The sequence below is a fragment of the Rhea americana genome, unplaced genomic scaffold, assembly GCF_003343005.1.
Source record: "Rhea americana isolate MKP2758 unplaced genomic scaffold, rheAme1 scaffold_626, whole genome shotgun sequence".
Classification (NCBI taxonomy): domain Eukaryota; kingdom Metazoa; phylum Chordata; class Aves; order Rheiformes; family Rheidae; genus Rhea; species Rhea americana.
The window spans coordinates 50,737-69,209 of NW_028186786.1; the positions used below are offsets into that span (position 1 = coordinate 50,737).

Genomic DNA, 18,473 nt, shown 5'->3' on the forward strand with positions numbered 1-18,473 from the left:
CCCTGTCCCCTTCGTCTCCAAAATCTATAGACAGTGACATCCTTTGGGAAACAGTCTACTTAGTCAGGACTGGACTATGAGAAGCATGATGGGTGCCATCCCCTGCCCACTCAGCCTGCCTTTCTTCCCCATGCACAAACCTGGACAGAGTTACTCATGTTCATTCTCAGATTGCTGCAGATAGGAATAAAAATGGTTGCCCTCAACTCCCTGTCCCCGGCAGGGAGACACTTCTGTCACATGCCATGGGAGGATCAGACAGATCAAATCTCAAAGCATTTGCTTTACATGTGTCCCTATATACAGTGATCAGTGACCATACATATACATACACAAGATCGTGTATGTGTGCATGTGTATATCCTGTACACTGCTTTCTGGAAGCTCTGTACCATATGCACTATGACACTGCTGGGTGGCTGCAGGCAGTGGCTATATGTGTAAATACTCTGCTGGAAGCATTTTCAAAGAGGTGTTCTAAGAAATCCATGTGCTGCCACCTTTTGCAGCACTGGGACTTTCACACCTGATGCCCAGTACTGAAAATGCCCCTGTGCACCTGGAGACTGTGTGCTGCATTTAGCAGATCTGTAGAAATAGCTGTGGGATCATGTAGATCATACTAACCCTGCCTAGTGATTTAGCTTGCCATTTGCTCTCTAGAGCAGCGGCTTGCCAGCTCCAATGTCCTTCAGGGCTCTGTCGAGCAGAGCTACTGCCCTGGCCCAGCCTTGCATGGGGTGGCCTTCAGCCATTCTCCTCTGTGCTGGGGAGGAGAGAGTGTATGAAGGCCCTTTGCAGCAGTAACATTCCTCTCTGGAGAATGAGGCCTTTCCAGGCTCCACAGAACTGAGATGAGAGGAACCATCCATTCCCTTTCTGGAACAGCAACACATTCCTCCCTACACAGACCCACACTTCAGTACTGCTGTCATTTGAACCTCTTGGCTTTTAAGCCTTGCTGAGCTCCCAGGTTTCTTGCCAGTCCTGGCAGCTTTCAGCTGTCCCTGGGTCCTCCAACTCTGAGCACACTCAGTGCTATTGGCCTGATTTTCCTTTGCTTGTGGGGCATCATCTCCTAGGATGTCATCTCTTTCCCCATCCTGAAGGTCCTATTTTCACTCAGAAATGAGATTCAAAGGGGCACTCAGGACCCCGAGTTGGACAGTTTTCTGTCCATGTGAAGCAAGAAACTGGGTCAATTGGCATGAATGTCAAGGATGTGCTGTCTGTGGGACTGGTGCAAGTCAATACACTCAGGACACGTCACATGCCTCCAGAGGAGTCCAGTGCCCTGGCTAGGCTGACTTCGCTGACAGGGACTAACCCCGGCCAGAGTAGTGGCAGTGTCAGCTGCCACCTTGCTGTGCCAAGGCAGAGCCAGGTAATGCCAGTTCCCAGTTCCAGTTTCGCCATGGAAAGTCTTGCTCTGCCCTGTGCCTTGGGGCACCTCCACAGCCCTTGACAGTAGGACAGTCCTCAGATACCTTAAAGCCTGTGTGCATGCTCTGCTGAGAGCAGAGCTTGGGCCCTTCTCTGTGCCCCTCACAGTGTCCCAGCCTCCCTCCATGGCCCTTTCTTCTCCATCCAGCCCTCATCCTTCCCTGCATTGTTGAGTTCTTGCCAGCCATCTGGTGACATGGAGGGGGATATTAGGATTAACAAAGATACACATCACTGGACAGCCTTACTTCTCCCTTCATAAATCTCCCCCTTACTTAGAGGTCAGTGCAAGGTGAGTCCTTCTCTGATCCTCAGGATCTGTTTGTAATTGCTGCACTTGCCACAGGTCACCTTGCCTGAGCAGGCAGACCTTAGGGCTGCAGCTTTTTCTGGAGTGTGGCCCTCACAAAACAAGTCTGCACCCAGCACTACAGGGGTGGAAGATTAAACCTTCTCAGGAACCAAAACCTTCTTGGGAGCACCCAAACATGTGACTCTAGTTTGCAAAATCTATCCTGTCTTTCTTTCTTCCTTCCATTATGCACCTCTCTCCTCTCTTATGTCTCAGTATGTGGCTGTTCGGGATGAAGAGGTGGGAACAACTGTGYTATTAGGAGCCTTCTACTAGCCACCAGAGACATATTCTCATGGCTGTTTAGTCATCTGGTTCCCACTGATTTCAGGGGTGTACTGAGGGGCTCTGGGCAGTTCTTATTTTAGTAACGGGAGAATATGGATTGGAGTCACTGTGGTGGTGCCTCCCCAAGTGATATGCACCCTAGACCATATGGGGCTGGCAGTGTCCATGCTGCTGTCTTATTAATCCTGCCACAACCTGCCCTGGAAGCTAAGGATCTTTGCAAAATCTGACCCTACCAACCTATCCAGTGTCCCCTGAAATCACTGCAAGAACACTCAGGCTCCAGATATGAGCCTTGTCTGTGTGCAGAGAGGAGCTGAGACTGGCCCTATCCATTGAAGGTGGTGCGTTTGTACCCATCCTGGCTCTTGGGGTAAAGAGTGTCTGTGCCCCAGCATGGCACAGGTTCTCCTGAAGAATGGAGTGTGTCTCTGAGTACCTTTCAGGAGCTTCAAGTGTGTGTGTGTGAGTGAGTTCCCTTCTGCCTGTGAGTGTGTGTGCCTTGTTTGTGTATGAGTGTGTCCATTTAGACCAGCATTTTCTGTTTTTCACCCTCTTGATTAGTGTGTGGACAGTGCTGGAAAATGAATTGTCCTGCTAGTAGTGTGTGGGACAGCCACTTTCAGAGTTCGCTTCCCAATGAACTTGCACCAGTCACATGTAGTCAAGCTTCCAAGCAGACTTAATGAGAGCAGCACAGCTTGTTGGGGAGAGAAGCTGTAGTTTAGCTTGAGCATGTCAGCTTGGGTTCAAATCACACCTACTACAGCCCTGTGTCTGGCCTGGAGGGGAGTCTGTGGAAGGCAGTTACACATTCCTGCATCTTTGGACCAGACATACTGGTCTATATTCTTGCCATGCCTTTGTCTCTGATGTAAATATTACAGCAAATGAAATGCAGTAGGACACGTAGTTGGGTAAGTCCATCATAACCAACTCTTTCCCCATCATCCCTCTGCTGCCTCTACCCCATAGGAGTCACATTTCCTTGTCCAAACAGGCCAAATGATGGTAGGTCTCTGTCTCTCCTTCCCCATGTCTCCTCTCTTAATCTCATTCTTTTGTCCCAGTTTTCATCTTACTCTGTCTCTGTCTTTCTCTTTTTCCTATCCATCCATCTGTCAATCTCTCTCTCTCTCTCTCACACACACACACATGCACACACTTCTCTTGCTGACTGTCTTATTCTTTTGACAGACTGTTCTTGCTTCCAGTGGTGGATTATACTGCCTCGGCGGAGGCTGTGATAGCATTGTAAATATCAGCTGCATGTGCTTGCAGTGGGCCCTTTTTCCTTTTGATGCCCACAGTTTTGCTAGTGTGCCTATGGCTTGCATTTGCATGTGTTCTGCATGTTGTTAAGACACACACCAAACCCATGTGTTCTCTCCCATACATAGATCTCCCCTTGCTAAGAGGCGCCTGGAGCGAGATACTCCTCCACACACACACAGCCCTTTTCTAGAGGAAATCCCTTCCCACCCTTGGATGACCCAAGCTTTTCTCCATCCATCAGTACATTCCGCTACTGATTCAGGCTTTCCCTACTTCCTTCCCACCCCCAGGCAATGAAATCAAGTATAACTGAGCTAACTAAAACAGAGTGTCTTGCAAAGGTGTCCTCTGGCTGCTGAAGGCTATAAGATCCTCTTTCCTCTAACTGTCTTCTAGTTTGTGCAAGGCCTAACAGGATTTTTCTGTACAGTTTTTTACACTGTTAACCAGAGAAATTGCAGGGATTTGACCCTTTTGCCTTACTTTCCCCTTGGAAGATGGACTATATCCTATGGCTGGTGTTGCACAGGCCCCCAAATCTCACCCACCCAGACTCATAGCCTAATCTGCTTGTGATGGGGTAACTGGGTATAGAGAGGCCCAATACTGATGTTCAAGACCATCATGGGGGTTACTGAGTACTCTGGGGTGCAGTAGGCCGGGGTGTCACTGCTACTCTGGGTTGGCTCAGAGGAAAGTCCAAGTACTGGGATGCAAAGATGGGAAAAGCTGGCTGACAGCACATCTCATGATAGGCAGTGATCGCCTTGTACTGTGCCTGATGCTAACCATGCTGGGGTAGGTAGAGATTCTTCTGATCAGCTCCAGTCTTTAGATCTTACTGGATTTCTTTACCTGAGGGCCTACTATCCTCTGCTCCTGCTGAGTAGGGGCAAGGAGCCTCCAGATGCCCTGGAAGGTAGGCTGCATCCTTTGAGCATGTCCCTGCTAAGCTGGGTTGTTGTGACTGTTTCCCATTCCCAGATGCTAGTCTCCAGGTTTTTGGTCCCCCTGAGAGGATTCTCACAGGTCTCTTGCTGTGGTTTTGTGACTGTACTGATCACTGTCTGATTAGGCTGCATGGGGAGAGAGGAAGCTCAAGGTCAAACACCAGTCTGGTGTATCTCCAGGCCCTGCTGGAGGCTGATTTCAGCATGTGACTCACATTCAGGGTTCACACACGTAGGGAGGCACAAGGCCATGGAAGGACYCAGCTCTGGCAAATATTTAGAACCTGTGCACTGCTGAGAATTGGTGAAGGAAATCCCACAGGCCAGCAATCCACAATGCCTGTTCTCAGGGTTCCCTGAGCCCTGGTGCTGTTGACTCTATGGAGGGCACACTGGACCTCCCCTGAGCACCCTGAGGAACCCTGAGGGGGTACAGATGTTCCTGATCACCATTTTTGCTGGGAAGCTCTTGTATACTGGAAAAGAGAAAGTCAAAATAAGGAGATGTGTTGAGGGGAGACAGTGTTTTCCAGTGGGGCCCTGGGAACTCAGAAATGTTAAGCTGAGGAAGTTTGAGCTGCTAGTGGGAATGTTTAAGGTTGTGGTTTTGTTGCCCTGAAATAACCAGGAACCAGTGTGTTGGGGGTTAGGAATAATGTAGTTCAGACAGGCAGCACTGAAGTCTTGGAAGACTAGGGAGAGCAGTGGGAGAGGCAGCAACCATCCTGGGCACAGGGTACCTTTTGAGGGAGAGCTGGGAGGGGAGGGGGGACAGGGACATACTGGACCCATGCAGCACCAGGCAGGCATGGAGATCCTGAAACAGACAGCTGGGGTGGGAAGGTCCAAAATAGTACCTAGCTCACAAGAGCCAGGAGGGACCATAATCTATCTTTGGGTGGCCCTGTTTGGCATGTGGTGAACTGCACAGCTCTCCCTAACCTGCATTGCATCATGTCTTTCTACCTGAAGTGTCCCATCCCCCTAGCTAACAGGATTTCTCTAATATATGTAAATAGCTGGCCCCTGGGAAGTCCAGGGTGGGTTGAAATGTGAGATAGCAGAGCTGGCGAGGTGAACTTACGTGGAGGCTGAGGGGAAAATGTCAGCTCATCACCATCACTGTTTGGTCCTCCATACAGGCAAGGGTCTCAGGGAGCATGACTTGTACCTGGAGGAGGGTTCTTGCTGCCCTTTTGCCCCCAGGGCCTGCTCCCAYCCTTATCTGCCTGAAGGCATCAGCACCCACTGCCCTCCAAGTGTTGTGGTCTGCCTGCAGGACTCTGATGACAACTCCCGCGTCTCCATCACTTTTTTTCGGCTTTTCCGGGTGATGCGGTTGGTGAAGCTGCTGAGCCGGGGAGAAGGTGTCAGGACTCTCCTGTGGACCTTCATCAAGTCATTCCAGGTGTGTAAAGGACAGCTCTCCCCTCCTAGACATGCATGTGCCATGGACTGGCAGCAGGCTTTGATTCTGAGGTGAACTGGGCTAACAATCTCTCTAGACAGGCAGAGGAGCAAAGCTTGTTTAGTCACAGGCTGCTGGCTTCAAATTGGAGCAGGGGGTCTGCACCATGTACAACACCATTGTCTGCATGGCTGAGAGTATCTGAGTGGGTTTTCTCAGGCTGACATCAGCATGTTTTGGAGGATGAGACATCTCTGGGTGTCCCCTAATGGCTGACAAAACAGGCAGGGAAATACCATTGGGCATCAGCCCTGGGCCCAGCAAGGCTGGGACACTACATCAAATGGGCAGCTCAGGGACACACTGCACCAGTCCCTGAGTCTGGGCAGCTTCCTCAGCTCTGATCATCTCCCAGGCCTATTCAGCCTTCATCCCAGCTGCGGTGACCCAGTACTCCCTTGGAGCTTGACACAAGCCTTCCATGCATAAGAACCAGCTAATGGGACTGGCAGGGGGATGGTTAGAGGAATAGGCAGAAAGTAAACTGTAAACTCCCTCCCCACATGGAGGCCTGACTGCCAGCCCCAAGCAGTACCTCCAGACCCAATCAGACCAAATCTATTGTCTTCAGACTGCCTTGATATGGGACTATTGCCTCACATGACCTGTGATCTTTTTATTACAGGCTCTGCCCTATGTTGCCCTGTTGATTGTGATGCTTTTCTTCATCTATGCTGTGATTGGGATGCAGGTAAGGAGAGGRGCAGAGTTGGGATTTGGTTTTGAACAGCCACTCTGAGCCTGGTAGCATCTGAAGAGGTGTGGGGAGGGGTGAGGAGGGCAGACACATAGAAACCAGGTACTCTGCCAGGCACTCCAGGGAATTTGCATGGGAAGGGTGCGGGGGACCTGACAGTGTGATTTTCAGATGTTTGGGAAGATTGCTATGGTGGATGGTACCCAGATCAACCGGAACAACAACTTCCAAACCTTCCCACAAGCTGTGTTGCTGCTCTTCAGGTTGGTCTTTTCTTGTCAGGCAGGCAACTTTGGGTAAGAGCTGGTCTCAAACTCTCCCACAGCTGCACACCAGTTTGGAGTGAGGAGATCAGTATTTTTGTATTGGATTTGTTTTTTCCCCCGCAGAAAAATGTCATGTAGCAATGGAAGCACTTCAGGAATGGCTGTTGGTTTGTCTAGTGTGGCTGAGCTGGAGGAGAAAGGGGGCACTTTCAGTTTTCTGTTCTGAATGTTTCTTTCCCAAATTGGATTTTAATTTCAAGAAACTCAAGAAGAAGCAAGAGCTCAGCTCAAGGCTTCCCTTAGTCCCAAACAGATCACTTGAAAGCTTTCAACAGATGCTACTCAAACCCCCAAGCTAGAAAGTAAACCCTGGAATCCTGACTGCTCCTTTCCCAGAAGCTCCCTATGCACTGGCTAGCTGCAGACCTCCCTACAAGCCCAGAGCACATCCTGCACAGGGCAGAAACCAGCTAGCATCCCCTCTCCTCAGGTGCGCGACAGGGGAGGCCTGGCAGGAGATCCTACTGGCCTGCAGCTATGGGAAGCTGTGTGATCCTGAGTCAGACTTTGCTGAGGGAGAGGAGTATACCTGCGGCACGAGCTTCGCCTACTTCTATTTCATCAGCTTCTACATGCTCTGCGCCTTCCTGGTACACCTTTCTCTCGCTGGGCCCTGCATTATGACGGGGAACAGTCTCACACTCAACCTGGGGCATCCCTTGGCACCCCACTCTCAGTCCCAGGTAGCTCCTGGGTGCTCAGATGGCCAAGCATCTCACAGAGTTGACCCCATAGCACCCTCTTCCCAGAGACATCATCCCCCAGCCTACGGTGTAAACCTGGCACCCACACTCCCATGGGGCCCAAGACCTCCAGGTAGATCCTTGCCACAGCCCTCCAGTGTGCTGCTGTCCAGATGAATAGATCATTTGTTTAGTGCCTGATGTGAGGGTGTCTCCTGTAAGGGTGGGGAGGGAAGAGCTGCCCTGTGCTCACTGTAGCCAGGGCTAGGGCAGAAGGCCTTTCCATGCATGGGACATTCTACAGCATCCACAGACTCCAGGAGGCTCTCAAACCCCTTCTCACCCTTGAACTGACCCTTGTCTGCCTTTAGTTTCCCATTGCCCTGGTCAGCGCCACATGGGCAGTGCCGCCCTGCTCTGTGCTCTGAGTCACAAGGGATATTGCTGCCCTTCTACGTGGAGACTCACTGCATGCATGATCGTGTCCTGATCTGATGTCCTTCACACCTGCTCATCTGCCCTCAGATCATTAATCTCTTTGTGGCTGTCATCATGGACAACTTTGACTACCTCACACGTGACTGGTCCATCCTTGGGCCTCATCACCTGGATGAGTTCAAACGGATCTGGGCTGAGTACGACCCTGAGGCCAAGTGAGTGATCCTGCATGGCATGGAGTGAGTGRTGATCAAGGGACAGTCTGTGTGGAGTGTGTCAGAGAGGCCAGGGATGAGCTGTTCCCTCTGCTGCAATCCCTGAGACAGGTACCGCGGTGCTAGCTGTGGCAGTGTCTAAGAGTTAGGTCCCAGCCTCTGAGAAATGAATGCAGTTTGCCAGCTTGTCCAGCATGTCCCAGGGAAGATGCTAACCATCATCACGTTTGGAGCCATGAGATTTCCAACACTCTCCTCATCCAGCCTCAATGATGCTACCAACTCCTCCCACTCTACAGCACAATCTGCTGTCTAGTGCCATGGGAAACAGTTGCTCTCCCCAAGAAGTGCAGGAAAGCGAAGGGATTTCCCACTGAAGGAGCACGGGGCAGGCCAAGGAGACAAACTAACCCATCCCCTCCCACACAGCTGTGTCCCACTGTGTCTCCCATCCACACTACTGATGCAGTTTGTTGCCTCCCACAGGGGCAGGATCAAACACCTTGATGTGGTGACTCTGCTGAGACGTATCCAGCCTCCCTTGGGCTTTGGGAAGTTCTGCCCACATCGTGTAGCTTGTAAGGTAACAGCCAAGGGGATGGCTTGGTTAGTGGGCATAGGGGCACCTTTCCTAGGCTGTTTCTGCATCCTTTCTTGCCTCACCAGAGGGGCTGAAATCAAGAATCCAATCACATTTCCAGTTTCATAAATTATGCTCATGATCTGATCTCTAGTGTTTTATAGGGAGAAATCTTTGGGGAGCAAATAGAGATGCTTTAATTTGGCTGGAATTGATGCATTTCAGGGTCCTGAAGAGAAGCACCTGCCAGTTCTTATCTTAGCACCACAGGACATAGCTATAGTGGCCTCGTCTCTGGCCCTCAGTGCAGAGGAATTTCTGAGCCACAATGCTCCAGATCTCTGCAGTGCTTTCAGCTTTCAGAGCAATGATGCTCCAGATCCCGCCTGGGGCAGGAGGGCAATGCTGGGCCTGATTAACCTGGTACATTGCCTCGGCCATAGAGGATTGTCTCCAAAAGACAATAGCACCAAAGAAGCTGGAGACTCCTACTCCGCAGGCTTGAGAATCTTTTCCCCAACTTAGCTCATACAGCACAAAGCCAGGGCCTGTCTGAAGCTCATATGAAAACCATGTTCAGCAGGACATAACTCAGGGTAACTTCACTGGTATGAACCCTTGTGGGTCTTGGGCAAACTTGTTAGGGGGCTTGATCCCCAAATCACAGCAGCCTGATGAAATTCTTGGAGGATGGAGTGTAACCTAGAACAACTCCCTTCTTGCTCTGAAAGCAATGCCAGGTACTCTCCTTCCAACTCATCCTGTAGCACTGAGGACCCATAGGTTGAGTTATTTCCGTAGGTCTAATCTAAGCCTCCTCCATCTTGATCTGGTTTAGCTGATTAGGAGGAGTGATGTCTCTCTCTGGCCTGTGTGGTGCCAAGGAATGGTGCAGAGTCCAGCTGGCCTGACTTTAGTGGCCAGAGCTGGGAGGGCTCCTTGGCTCACAGCTCAGAGTGAGACGCATCACTCCATGCAGAGTCTCTCACACCCGTGTGAGGGGCTGTAGCTGCACTCCTGCCAAGACAGGCTGCATGTTTGCAAAGAGGTACCAGCCTGCTCCAGTCAACTGGGGACATGATTGTCGATCTGTTGCACAGCGTCTGGTGTGTATGAACATGCCCCTGAACAGCGATGGCACTGTCACCTTCAACGCAACCCTCTTTGCACTGGTGAGGACAGCCCTCAAGATCAAGACAGAAGGTAAAGGATGCTTCTGTCTGCCTCTATTACCTGACCAGGAGAGCCTTCTCCCTGTGATAGAGGGTGCTATTTATACCTTTTCTGCCAAGAACCACAGGGATCCTTCTCTGTTGGGTTAGAATCTTTACTGCAAATTTCCAACACCCCCCTCAGCTTTGTACCATTATTTCCCTGGATCAGGAACTATGGTCACATGCATGACTTGCACTGCTCAAGTCAAGGCTGGAAGACATTTTTAAGTTGTGTGTGTATATATATACATACATACATATATATATATATATATATATATGTATGTATATATATACATGTCACATATATATATATATGTCACATCCCCAAAAAGCAAACCAGCGCCACCCCAGCTAGATAACTTCACCCTGAACAGCTCAGGAGATGTTCTGACCCAATTCCCATCCCTGCTGCAGTAACAGATGCCAGGCTCCCTTCCCACACTGATCTGATCCTCTTCCACACCCATCACAGTACTGCCTGCTCCAGATTTGCATCTCCATATGTATTTATTATCTCATACTGAAATGGAAGGGCTAGAGGGAGGATCCTCTTTGAATTTGCTTAGGAAAAGTTCACTCACTCCCTTCCTTGCCAGCAGTGGAGCTTGCAAAGCCCTTCTTTGGGAATGCACCATGCTAGCTTGTTTCCATGGTTCTGGGTTTGACAGCAATCACACAAGCAGCTCTGCAGCAGGGCTGGGGCAGCCATCTCTGGCAGGAGATGAGGCTGAGTAGTGGGGGTCCATCTGGATCTGACATCTTCCAGTGGCAGTGCATGTGTATCTTCCTTTTGGCTCAGGTGAGAAAGGACATTGGGAAACAGAGCCCTCAACAAAATGCAGACAGCATTGTGAGGAGCACAGGAAATTTCAGAGCATACCTGAGGATAGCCCAGGATTGCAAGCTGACAGAAATAATGAAGTCAAGGAGAGTACTGAAGGGAAAGTAGAGATTTGTTGTTGACCACCAGACCAGATAGAGAACTGAGAAGCTTGCACTAACATTCCACCCATTTGCTGTTTACTGGGACTCACCCTGTAGTTAATGTCATTTTGCTAAATTCAAAGCCGCATTCTTAAAAAAACTAATTTTTGCCTGGGAGGGAGGTCGGGGAGGAGTGCACACCCTGCACGAGTCTGGACAGGTTCTCACATACTTTAGCTTTGTTCATGTCCATGGTCCACTGGGGAAAAGCTACTCCATCCCTGCTCGCTTTCCTCACAGGTAACTTTGAGCAGGCCAATGAGGAGCTCAGAGCCATTATCAAGAAAATCTGGAAGCGAACAAGTATGAAGCTTTTGGATCAGGTCATCCCTCCTATTGGAGGTATGTTCCCTGGTGGCATTCCCTCCTCCCCCTCCCCTGCCCCTTACTGGGGGTCTCAGCTCTTCTGGGCTCTTCAGAGCTTTTTGTTAGGCCATGTTATCAGGTTGGCTTTCTCCCCTCCAGATGACGAGGTGACAGTGGGTAAATTCTATGCTACATTCCTCATCCAAGAGCATTTCAGGAAGTTCATGAAGCGTCAGGAGGAGTATTATGGTTACCGGCCCAAAAAGAACGCTGTGGAGATCCAGGTTGAGAGTTATGGAGTGGTGGTGGAGGGGTGACTCATCCTGGGGGCAGATGGTGCCTAGGGCTGTAGAGGGCATGGTGGAGTTCGTAAATATGAGAAGGGGCTTTCTCCAGCTCAGGAGAGTCCAGGGTGACATGGAGAGACAGGGCTGGGATGACACATGGCACCTTTGTCCCTTAGGCAAGCAAAAAAGTTTTCTGTCTCCCCCTCTGCTGACTCTTGTCATAGAGAAGACTCTATGAAGCAGTTGTAAGACCTGCAAACACTTAGCTCAGATCAAAGTTGAACTCTCTTCATCCATCTGCTTACCCACTAACTCTTCTCCAATGCCAAGTCCTTCTCCATTTCCTGATCTTGACCATGATACTGACAGTCTTGGGTGCCTAGTTCTCTACACATCTTAGTTGGTACATCATTAGTTGGAGAGGGGTTGGTGTGCATCATCTTGGACGGGAACTGCTGTAGAGTCAGAGAAGTCTGCACAGGCAACCGTGAAGGGTGCCATTAGGGTGGGATGGGAAAAGAGAACTTTATGTGTTCAGCCAAAGCTACAGAGATGTTCCTGGCCTCATCTTACCTTCTTTTGGTGAGGAAATTACTTGTAGTAATAAAAGATGAGGCCCAAAGAGTGCAGAGTGGGGAAATGAACCACGGCCCCAGCTCAGATGCTGTCAAAGTAAGGACAAAGACATGACTAGTCTTGGGCAACATCAACCTGACCTTTCTTCAGACTGTCCTTAGCAAAACCCTTTGTGGGGCTGCATTTGCCCAGAAGCTGCTTCACCAAATACAGTGTCAGGTAGCTGCAGAGCAATACGTGGCCTGGCCCTGGTAAGGGATTTGTCATGGCAGCATGATCTGGGAACCAAGAGAGTGGGGTTCATTGTGTTTCCTTCTCCAAAGTCCAAAGAGAGAAGGGTAGTGGGGCCAAACCATACCCAACCATGCCTCCTTTTCCCTACCAGGCTGGGCTCAGGAGCATCGAAGAAGAAGCTGCCCCTGAAATCCGTCGGGCCATCTCTGGGGACCTGACAGCTGAGGAGGAGCTAGAGAGAGCAATGGTGGAGGCTGCCATGGAAGAAGGGATATATAGAGTGAGCACAGCCTTCAGGACACCTCAGATGCCCAGCAGGGCTGAGGGGTACTTGGTGTTAGTCATCCCTCATTTCCATGTGTTGGTGGTCCACCAGTGGGTCAGTTTGGCCACCAGCAGGTATAGCATAGTCCCCGTAGGCAAGCCTGGTCATGAAAAACCACATGAGCCGCCAAGGCTGGATCAACGCTTCCTTCCCCTACCTAGACGTCAGGACACTCTGGTTTAGTCATTGTATTACTACACTGGGCAACATGCTTCTTGCCTCTGTAAAATGGTTCTGCTTATGTAGGGCATGCATATGCTGGATATTGACCTGCAACTTTGTGTCACACCCATCCACACTTCCTTCCAGGCTGAGATAGGGTAGCTCAGGTGTCACCATTACCACAATGGAGACAGATTCTATCTGCACTCATGAAAAATGTGCGAGACAGCTTCAGCCACAGTGGTATCACAGAGGCTCCTACTGTGTACAAAGGTCTCACAAGTTCAGTGCCCCATAGAGATGGCAGAATTTGTCATCACATGGAGCTGGAGGCTCTCATCCCAACACTGCTGTGTGACATCATAGGGCTTATCATGTCACTTCTTAGTGCCTCAGTATCCCCACCCAGACAGAGAAGTTCTTGACACCATGCAATACAGAAGGCTCTGGCAGAGAGGTTATCAGAGAGAATGGTGTTCTTCTGAGCATCCAGATGTGTCTTTTSCCATGGCCTTATTCCTCATCGTAGAGCAGACCAGAGCTTCATGCTTGATCTTATATGTTCTTTGTTGGTTGCAGAGGACAGGCGGCCTATTTGGCCAAGTTGACACCTTCCTGGAGCGGAGCAGTCCCCTGCAGCCCCATGTGGCCAGCCAGAGACCCCTGCAGTTCACCGAGGTGGGCAGCGAAGATCTCGACTCCCCTGTCTTTCTTGATGACTTTCCCCAGGAAGGCAACACGAATGTCAACAATGCCAACAACAACAATTCATTGGAAGGGTAAGAGTTGGTGAGCCTCAATGTGAGCATGGTGAGGCTGGAGGAAGGGCAAGATGCTGCACCCTGCCCTGCTCACAGCCCTGCTGTGCCAGTGATGGATTGTGCGTTGATCTTGCCCAGGTAAGATCTAGAGAAATGACTGATTCCACCAGTGAGGCAAATTGGGCCCTGAAGAGAGTAACTGAATGCTAGACACTAGCCTGAAAGTGGCTCCATGGACATGAGTCCTTTGTGAAGAAATTCAGCCCTCAAAGCATGAAGTAGGGTCCCAAGCAAGAAGGCAGTGAGGGCAGACACCTCTCTCCAATCCCAGCTCCAGCCTGGGACTCACAGAGACATCCTCAGGACACAGATGTCTCCATACATCTGTGTTTGTGGCTCCCCTAAGTGCCCTTCCCTTCCTTTGTCTTTTCCTTTGTCTTGGTGGCACTAGTATCTAGCTAGACAACGGAGCTCCAGAAAATGCAGGAAAGACTCTTTTCCCCTTCTTCCTGCAATCTCTGTGTGCCAAAACCCAGGCTGAGGTGGCAGAAGAGGTGATGTTCAGGAAGCTCTGTGCCCCCCAGCCACCAGTCCCTGCCTGAGCATGGGGTACAGAAAGGCTGGAGCAGTCTGGGGTACAGACAAGGGTTACAAATGTAAAAGGACGTAATTCTTCCTACTTCTGTGGTCTCCACCCTGTTCGTCCAACTGAGACACTCCTCCTGGTCTGCCCCTCTGAGCTGTGTCCCCTCTGGGTAGAGAAGACAGGGAGGGCTGCATCCCTCAGACTAACCTGCTTCCCTGCCCCTGCCAGGGTGAAGTACGAGGATGAGTTGCTCAGGCAAAAGGTACTAACTGCACCCAGGCAGCCATGCCTGTCTCCAGCGTCAGGTGAGTTTCAGCATTGTTTCTATCCTGGGGAAGATTTGTATTAGTCCCTGGGGGACAAGGCACCAGGAAGGGGCTGGCTCCTCAGCAGACAGCAGGAGGACACACAGCCCCCAGTAATTTGCAGATAAATTCCCCATCTCTTCCATGCATTTCTACCCTCAAGAATGATAGAGTGTGGAGCCAGATGCCTCRGGTTGTGGGAGGGCTGGTGACCCCCAAGCCGGTAGAGCCACAAGGCTATGCTCATTTCCACAGACAGATATGACTTCTTCTTTGGCCGGTGTGAGGAGCAAGCATGGGGGAGTAGACAGGCAGGGGTCTTGCTCTGTCCCACTGCCCCTAAACCCTTTCTTTCCTCCAGTCTAGTTAACCCTTTCCCAGCTGATACCTTCTGAAATGGCAGTGGTATCTTTGCTCTTGTGCCCACCTAATATCCTCCCTTTCCCTCCATTAGAGCATAACAACACCTTCTGCATGGAGAGGCTGCAGCAGAGACTGAGCAGGAGGCAAGTGGCCACTTTTGGGGGCTGCCCATCATCAGGGCTGCATGTTCTACCCCAGGAGGTAACGGAGACAATGTGTTTCCAGAGACAGCAATGTAGGGGATGTGGGCTGAACCTGCCTCCCTCCCTAGGAAAGGCCAACACTGCCAAGCTGCAGAGGCACCCAGTCCCTGATGCTCCCCAGCCAAGATCCCAGCTTAGCTGGGACTGCCATTTGTGATCAGCATGGGGAATGAGCCAGTCCTCCTGACTCAGTTACTGCAGTGAGCTCAGGACATTCTTCCAAGCTGGGAAAACTTAAAGCTCTCTTTTCCCAGCAGTAACTTTCTGGCTTCCCCACTGCCTTCAGAGCCAGGACAGTAAGAAGTAGGGGTCAGGGTTACTCCTTCACTGCTCTAACTGACAGGCTGTAGATAGCCAGTCCCTTTTGTAGGGGCAGCATGCCAGAGGAAACAGGTGCTTACATGCCCTCACTGTGCACTGAGATATCCCAGTAGACAGATTCGTTGAAGGAGCCCCAAGACTCTGCCAGTAGATGTGAGAAGGCTGAGCAGTGCCATATTCCTGTCCCTGGCTACACGCTGAGGACAGCCAGGCCCTTGCTCAGGGCAGGGTGCCCATCTCTAGCTCTCATCCCTCTTGGCTGGAGTGGGGAGCCCTAGAGTTCCCTCCACATTACCACTCTTCATCCTGGGGCTTCGAGCAGATTTCCTGCCTCAGTGCCTAAGCAAACTGGTGGATTGGGATTGGTTCTCCACTCTCTCTGCCCCCATGACCCTGGTGGTTCCTTTGCTGGGCAGAGCTCCAGGAGGATGGGAGTATTTGTCCAGGCTGAGGGATAGTACCTGCTGTCCCCATATTAACAAAGTAGGGCTTTCCCTTTAACATTGCTCAAGCTCTGGGTGCATCTTTTCGCTCCTTTCACCCAGTTGCCTGGAGAGTTTGATTCTGTGGAGAGAACAGTGTCCAGCTCAGTGTGCCAGCAAGGTCAAAGCAGTGACCCAAATGCAATTTCCACCTCAGCCATCACCTTCCTCATCCAGGAGGTAAGGCAGGGGCAGGAGCCTGGCAGAGGGCAAGGAAGGGCTGCCAGAAAATGAAAGGGATTGGTGGTGGTGGGCGGGGGGGGGCTGCCATGCTCCTGTCAAGGAGGGGGCTGGAGGCCAAAGCTTAGCCACGAGCATGAACAGCATTTATGTGCCAGCACAGAGGGGAGAAAAGTAAAGGCAGAGGGGATGGGCAGCCTGCAGGCAGGGGCTCTTTGCTACAGACTGAGCACAATCTGAGCTGTGACCCCATCCTCCACTGCTGTCTCCAGGCTCTTATCTCTGGGGGCCTTGCAGCTCTGGCCCGTGACCCATCCTTTGTAGCACTGACCAGGGACGAGATGGTGGCTAGCAGCCAACTGGAGGTGAGCGAAGTGGAGAAGGCAGCTGTGGAGCTACTGAAGCAAAAAGAAAACCTTCAGGGCATGGAAATCTGCTCCGACCACCAGGACACCTTGGATGCATTACCACCTATCTCCCAGGGGCTCAGTGCAGCCACCTCCCAGGAGACCATTTCCATCACTTTCCTGTGAGCTGTCAGTGCTGCCCAATGGGCACAGCCTCTTTCAGATGCTTGTGGGGGGGTTGCTGGGTAAATGTCATGCTTCTCCCTCTCTCTTGGGGCTGACTGTGTTCTGTCCCAGGGCAGGGGAGGGGCAGCTCTCTGCCCAGCAGCAGGAGGATATTTGAGCCAGGTCTCTGGGATATTGGTGACAACTCAGGACAACACCGTGCCAGCAAGGTCTTACAAGAGCTGAATGGGTCATTAAAATCCTCCTGTTATGTTACCGCATGGATGACCCTGTCATCTCTTTCCTTTGCCAACCTGGCCAGTGCCAAAGGCTGCTTGCCAGCTTACCCCAACCTGGGGAGGGAACTGCAAATGACAGACCATATTTAATCAGATCTGGCAATAATTCACATGACAGCCTCCACCCCCAGGTTGCTGACAGAGATCTGCCCCTGATTTGGGGAGCTCACACCCTAACCAACCATTTTGGGAGTGCCAAACTCTGGGTGGCTCTTGGCATTCCAGGAGCCAGCACCCAGCAGATGGACCTAGAGCTCTACTTCTCTTGCTTACAGCTGACCTTTTCCTGTGGGGAGCTGGATGAGTGCTGTCAGAGGAACATGGCTTCGGGGTATATCTGCCTTGGGCTGGTGCAGAGCAATTGGATATGAGCATTGTGCTAGTTCTCCAAGTAGAGCTAGTTCTCCTGTGGGTTTCCTAGCTCATTCTCCCAGCTGGGTAACAAAGTGGGACAGGAACAGAGATGTGACAACATATCCAGGTCAATGTAACAACCTATGGCTTAACTGGGAGGGGAGAACCATAGGGWGCTAACCACAGGGAGAAGTTTCCAAAGGACCCAGTACAATTTCTGTCACTTCTATCTCTCATCACCTGCTCTACAGCTTGGACACTGCATGCCCATCCTACTACTTAGCCCAGCCTAYAGGAAGGTCTCATCCAGCCCACAGACACCACCACTTCTCAGTGGGTGACAGGTCTTCTATGTCACAGCCAGGTGACATTACCAGGTGGCTGCAGCTCTACCGTTTATGTCCTGCACTGCTTTGTGTGGTTCCGAATACCAAATAGCTGTGATTATTTCTCTCCAGGAAGAGGTCTGCCCAGGTTAGTGTTACAGACTTCGGTGCCCCAGGAGGGGTCTAGGTGAGGCGAGGCTGTCTCTTTCTAATAATCTTGCTCCAAAGAGCCTGATCTTGGAGCTCTAGCTGGGTAATACAGGGCTCTTTTGTGCTAATACGTATTAAAATGCAGAGAACAGATCGGTCCCAGGGGAGGTTTTGAATCAATAGAGCTTGTCTGCTCTCCAGCAGGGTGTTTATTTGTTAACTTAATAAAAGGGAAATGGTTGTTGCTGAATTCCAGTTGCAGCCCAAGCCCTGCAAAATTGGTCTTGTATATGGGGCAATGCAGTGCAGAGTGCAGTGTAGTGAGGGGATGCAGATCATCAACAAGGATAGTGGCCCTTACATCCCTTGCTCCTTCTTCACTGCCATCAGGCAGGGCATATTCTACCTTACTCTCCAAACCACACACATACAAACATCTTGACCCATTCATGGAGAGGGGGATGTGGGGTGGTTGCTAATGAGTCTCTGGCATCTGTTGTCCTTGAGAGAGCCTCAAGGATATGTTTTATTAGACGAGAATGACGAGGAAGGAGGTGATGGTTTCCCAATCCCATTAGTGAAGAAACAGTAAAGGACTGTGTGTGCCCCTTTCCCAGACCAGAGGTGCAGGTAGGTGCTCCAAACAAGCAGGGTAACACAGTGGTGCCAAGCCATTTTGTAGTGACAGGGCAATCACTGCGAAAAGTCACTACCCCCTCTCCCTGGTGTCTGTGGCTGCATGGGGAGTCGATCTGCTCAGGACTATTATTTGGGAGGATTCTTCACTGAGTTAGTTCCCAACTGAATCAGGGGACAGATCTGGCT

At 50.9% G+C, this 18,473-nt stretch overlaps 1 protein-coding gene across 1 annotated transcript in view; it reads left to right on the forward strand.

Moving 5' to 3' along the window:
* The window catches only part of CACNA1S (calcium voltage-gated channel subunit alpha1 S), a 47,992-nt gene extending 31,452 nt beyond the window's left edge, over nucleotides 1-16,540 (forward strand). The window contains exons 29-44 of the mRNA XM_085320288.1: nucleotides 3,281-3,337; nucleotides 5,588-5,716; nucleotides 6,402-6,467; nucleotides 6,645-6,736; nucleotides 7,230-7,389; nucleotides 8,008-8,135; nucleotides 8,622-8,718; nucleotides 9,816-9,918; nucleotides 11,157-11,258; nucleotides 11,382-11,506; nucleotides 12,471-12,599; nucleotides 13,386-13,585; nucleotides 14,382-14,458; nucleotides 14,913-15,022; nucleotides 15,891-16,007; nucleotides 16,280-16,540. Coding sequence (XP_085176414.1) covers nucleotides 3,281-3,337; nucleotides 5,588-5,716; nucleotides 6,402-6,467; nucleotides 6,645-6,736; nucleotides 7,230-7,389; nucleotides 8,008-8,135; nucleotides 8,622-8,718; nucleotides 9,816-9,918; nucleotides 11,157-11,258; nucleotides 11,382-11,506; nucleotides 12,471-12,599; nucleotides 13,386-13,585; nucleotides 14,382-14,458; nucleotides 14,913-15,022; nucleotides 15,891-16,007; nucleotides 16,280-16,540 — 1,953 coding nt within the window. The remainder of the gene's footprint in view (nucleotides 1-3,280; nucleotides 3,338-5,587; nucleotides 5,717-6,401; nucleotides 6,468-6,644; nucleotides 6,737-7,229; nucleotides 7,390-8,007; nucleotides 8,136-8,621; nucleotides 8,719-9,815; nucleotides 9,919-11,156; nucleotides 11,259-11,381; nucleotides 11,507-12,470; nucleotides 12,600-13,385; nucleotides 13,586-14,381; nucleotides 14,459-14,912; nucleotides 15,023-15,890; nucleotides 16,008-16,279) is intronic.
* Nucleotides 16,541-18,473: the final 1,933 nt, after the last annotated feature.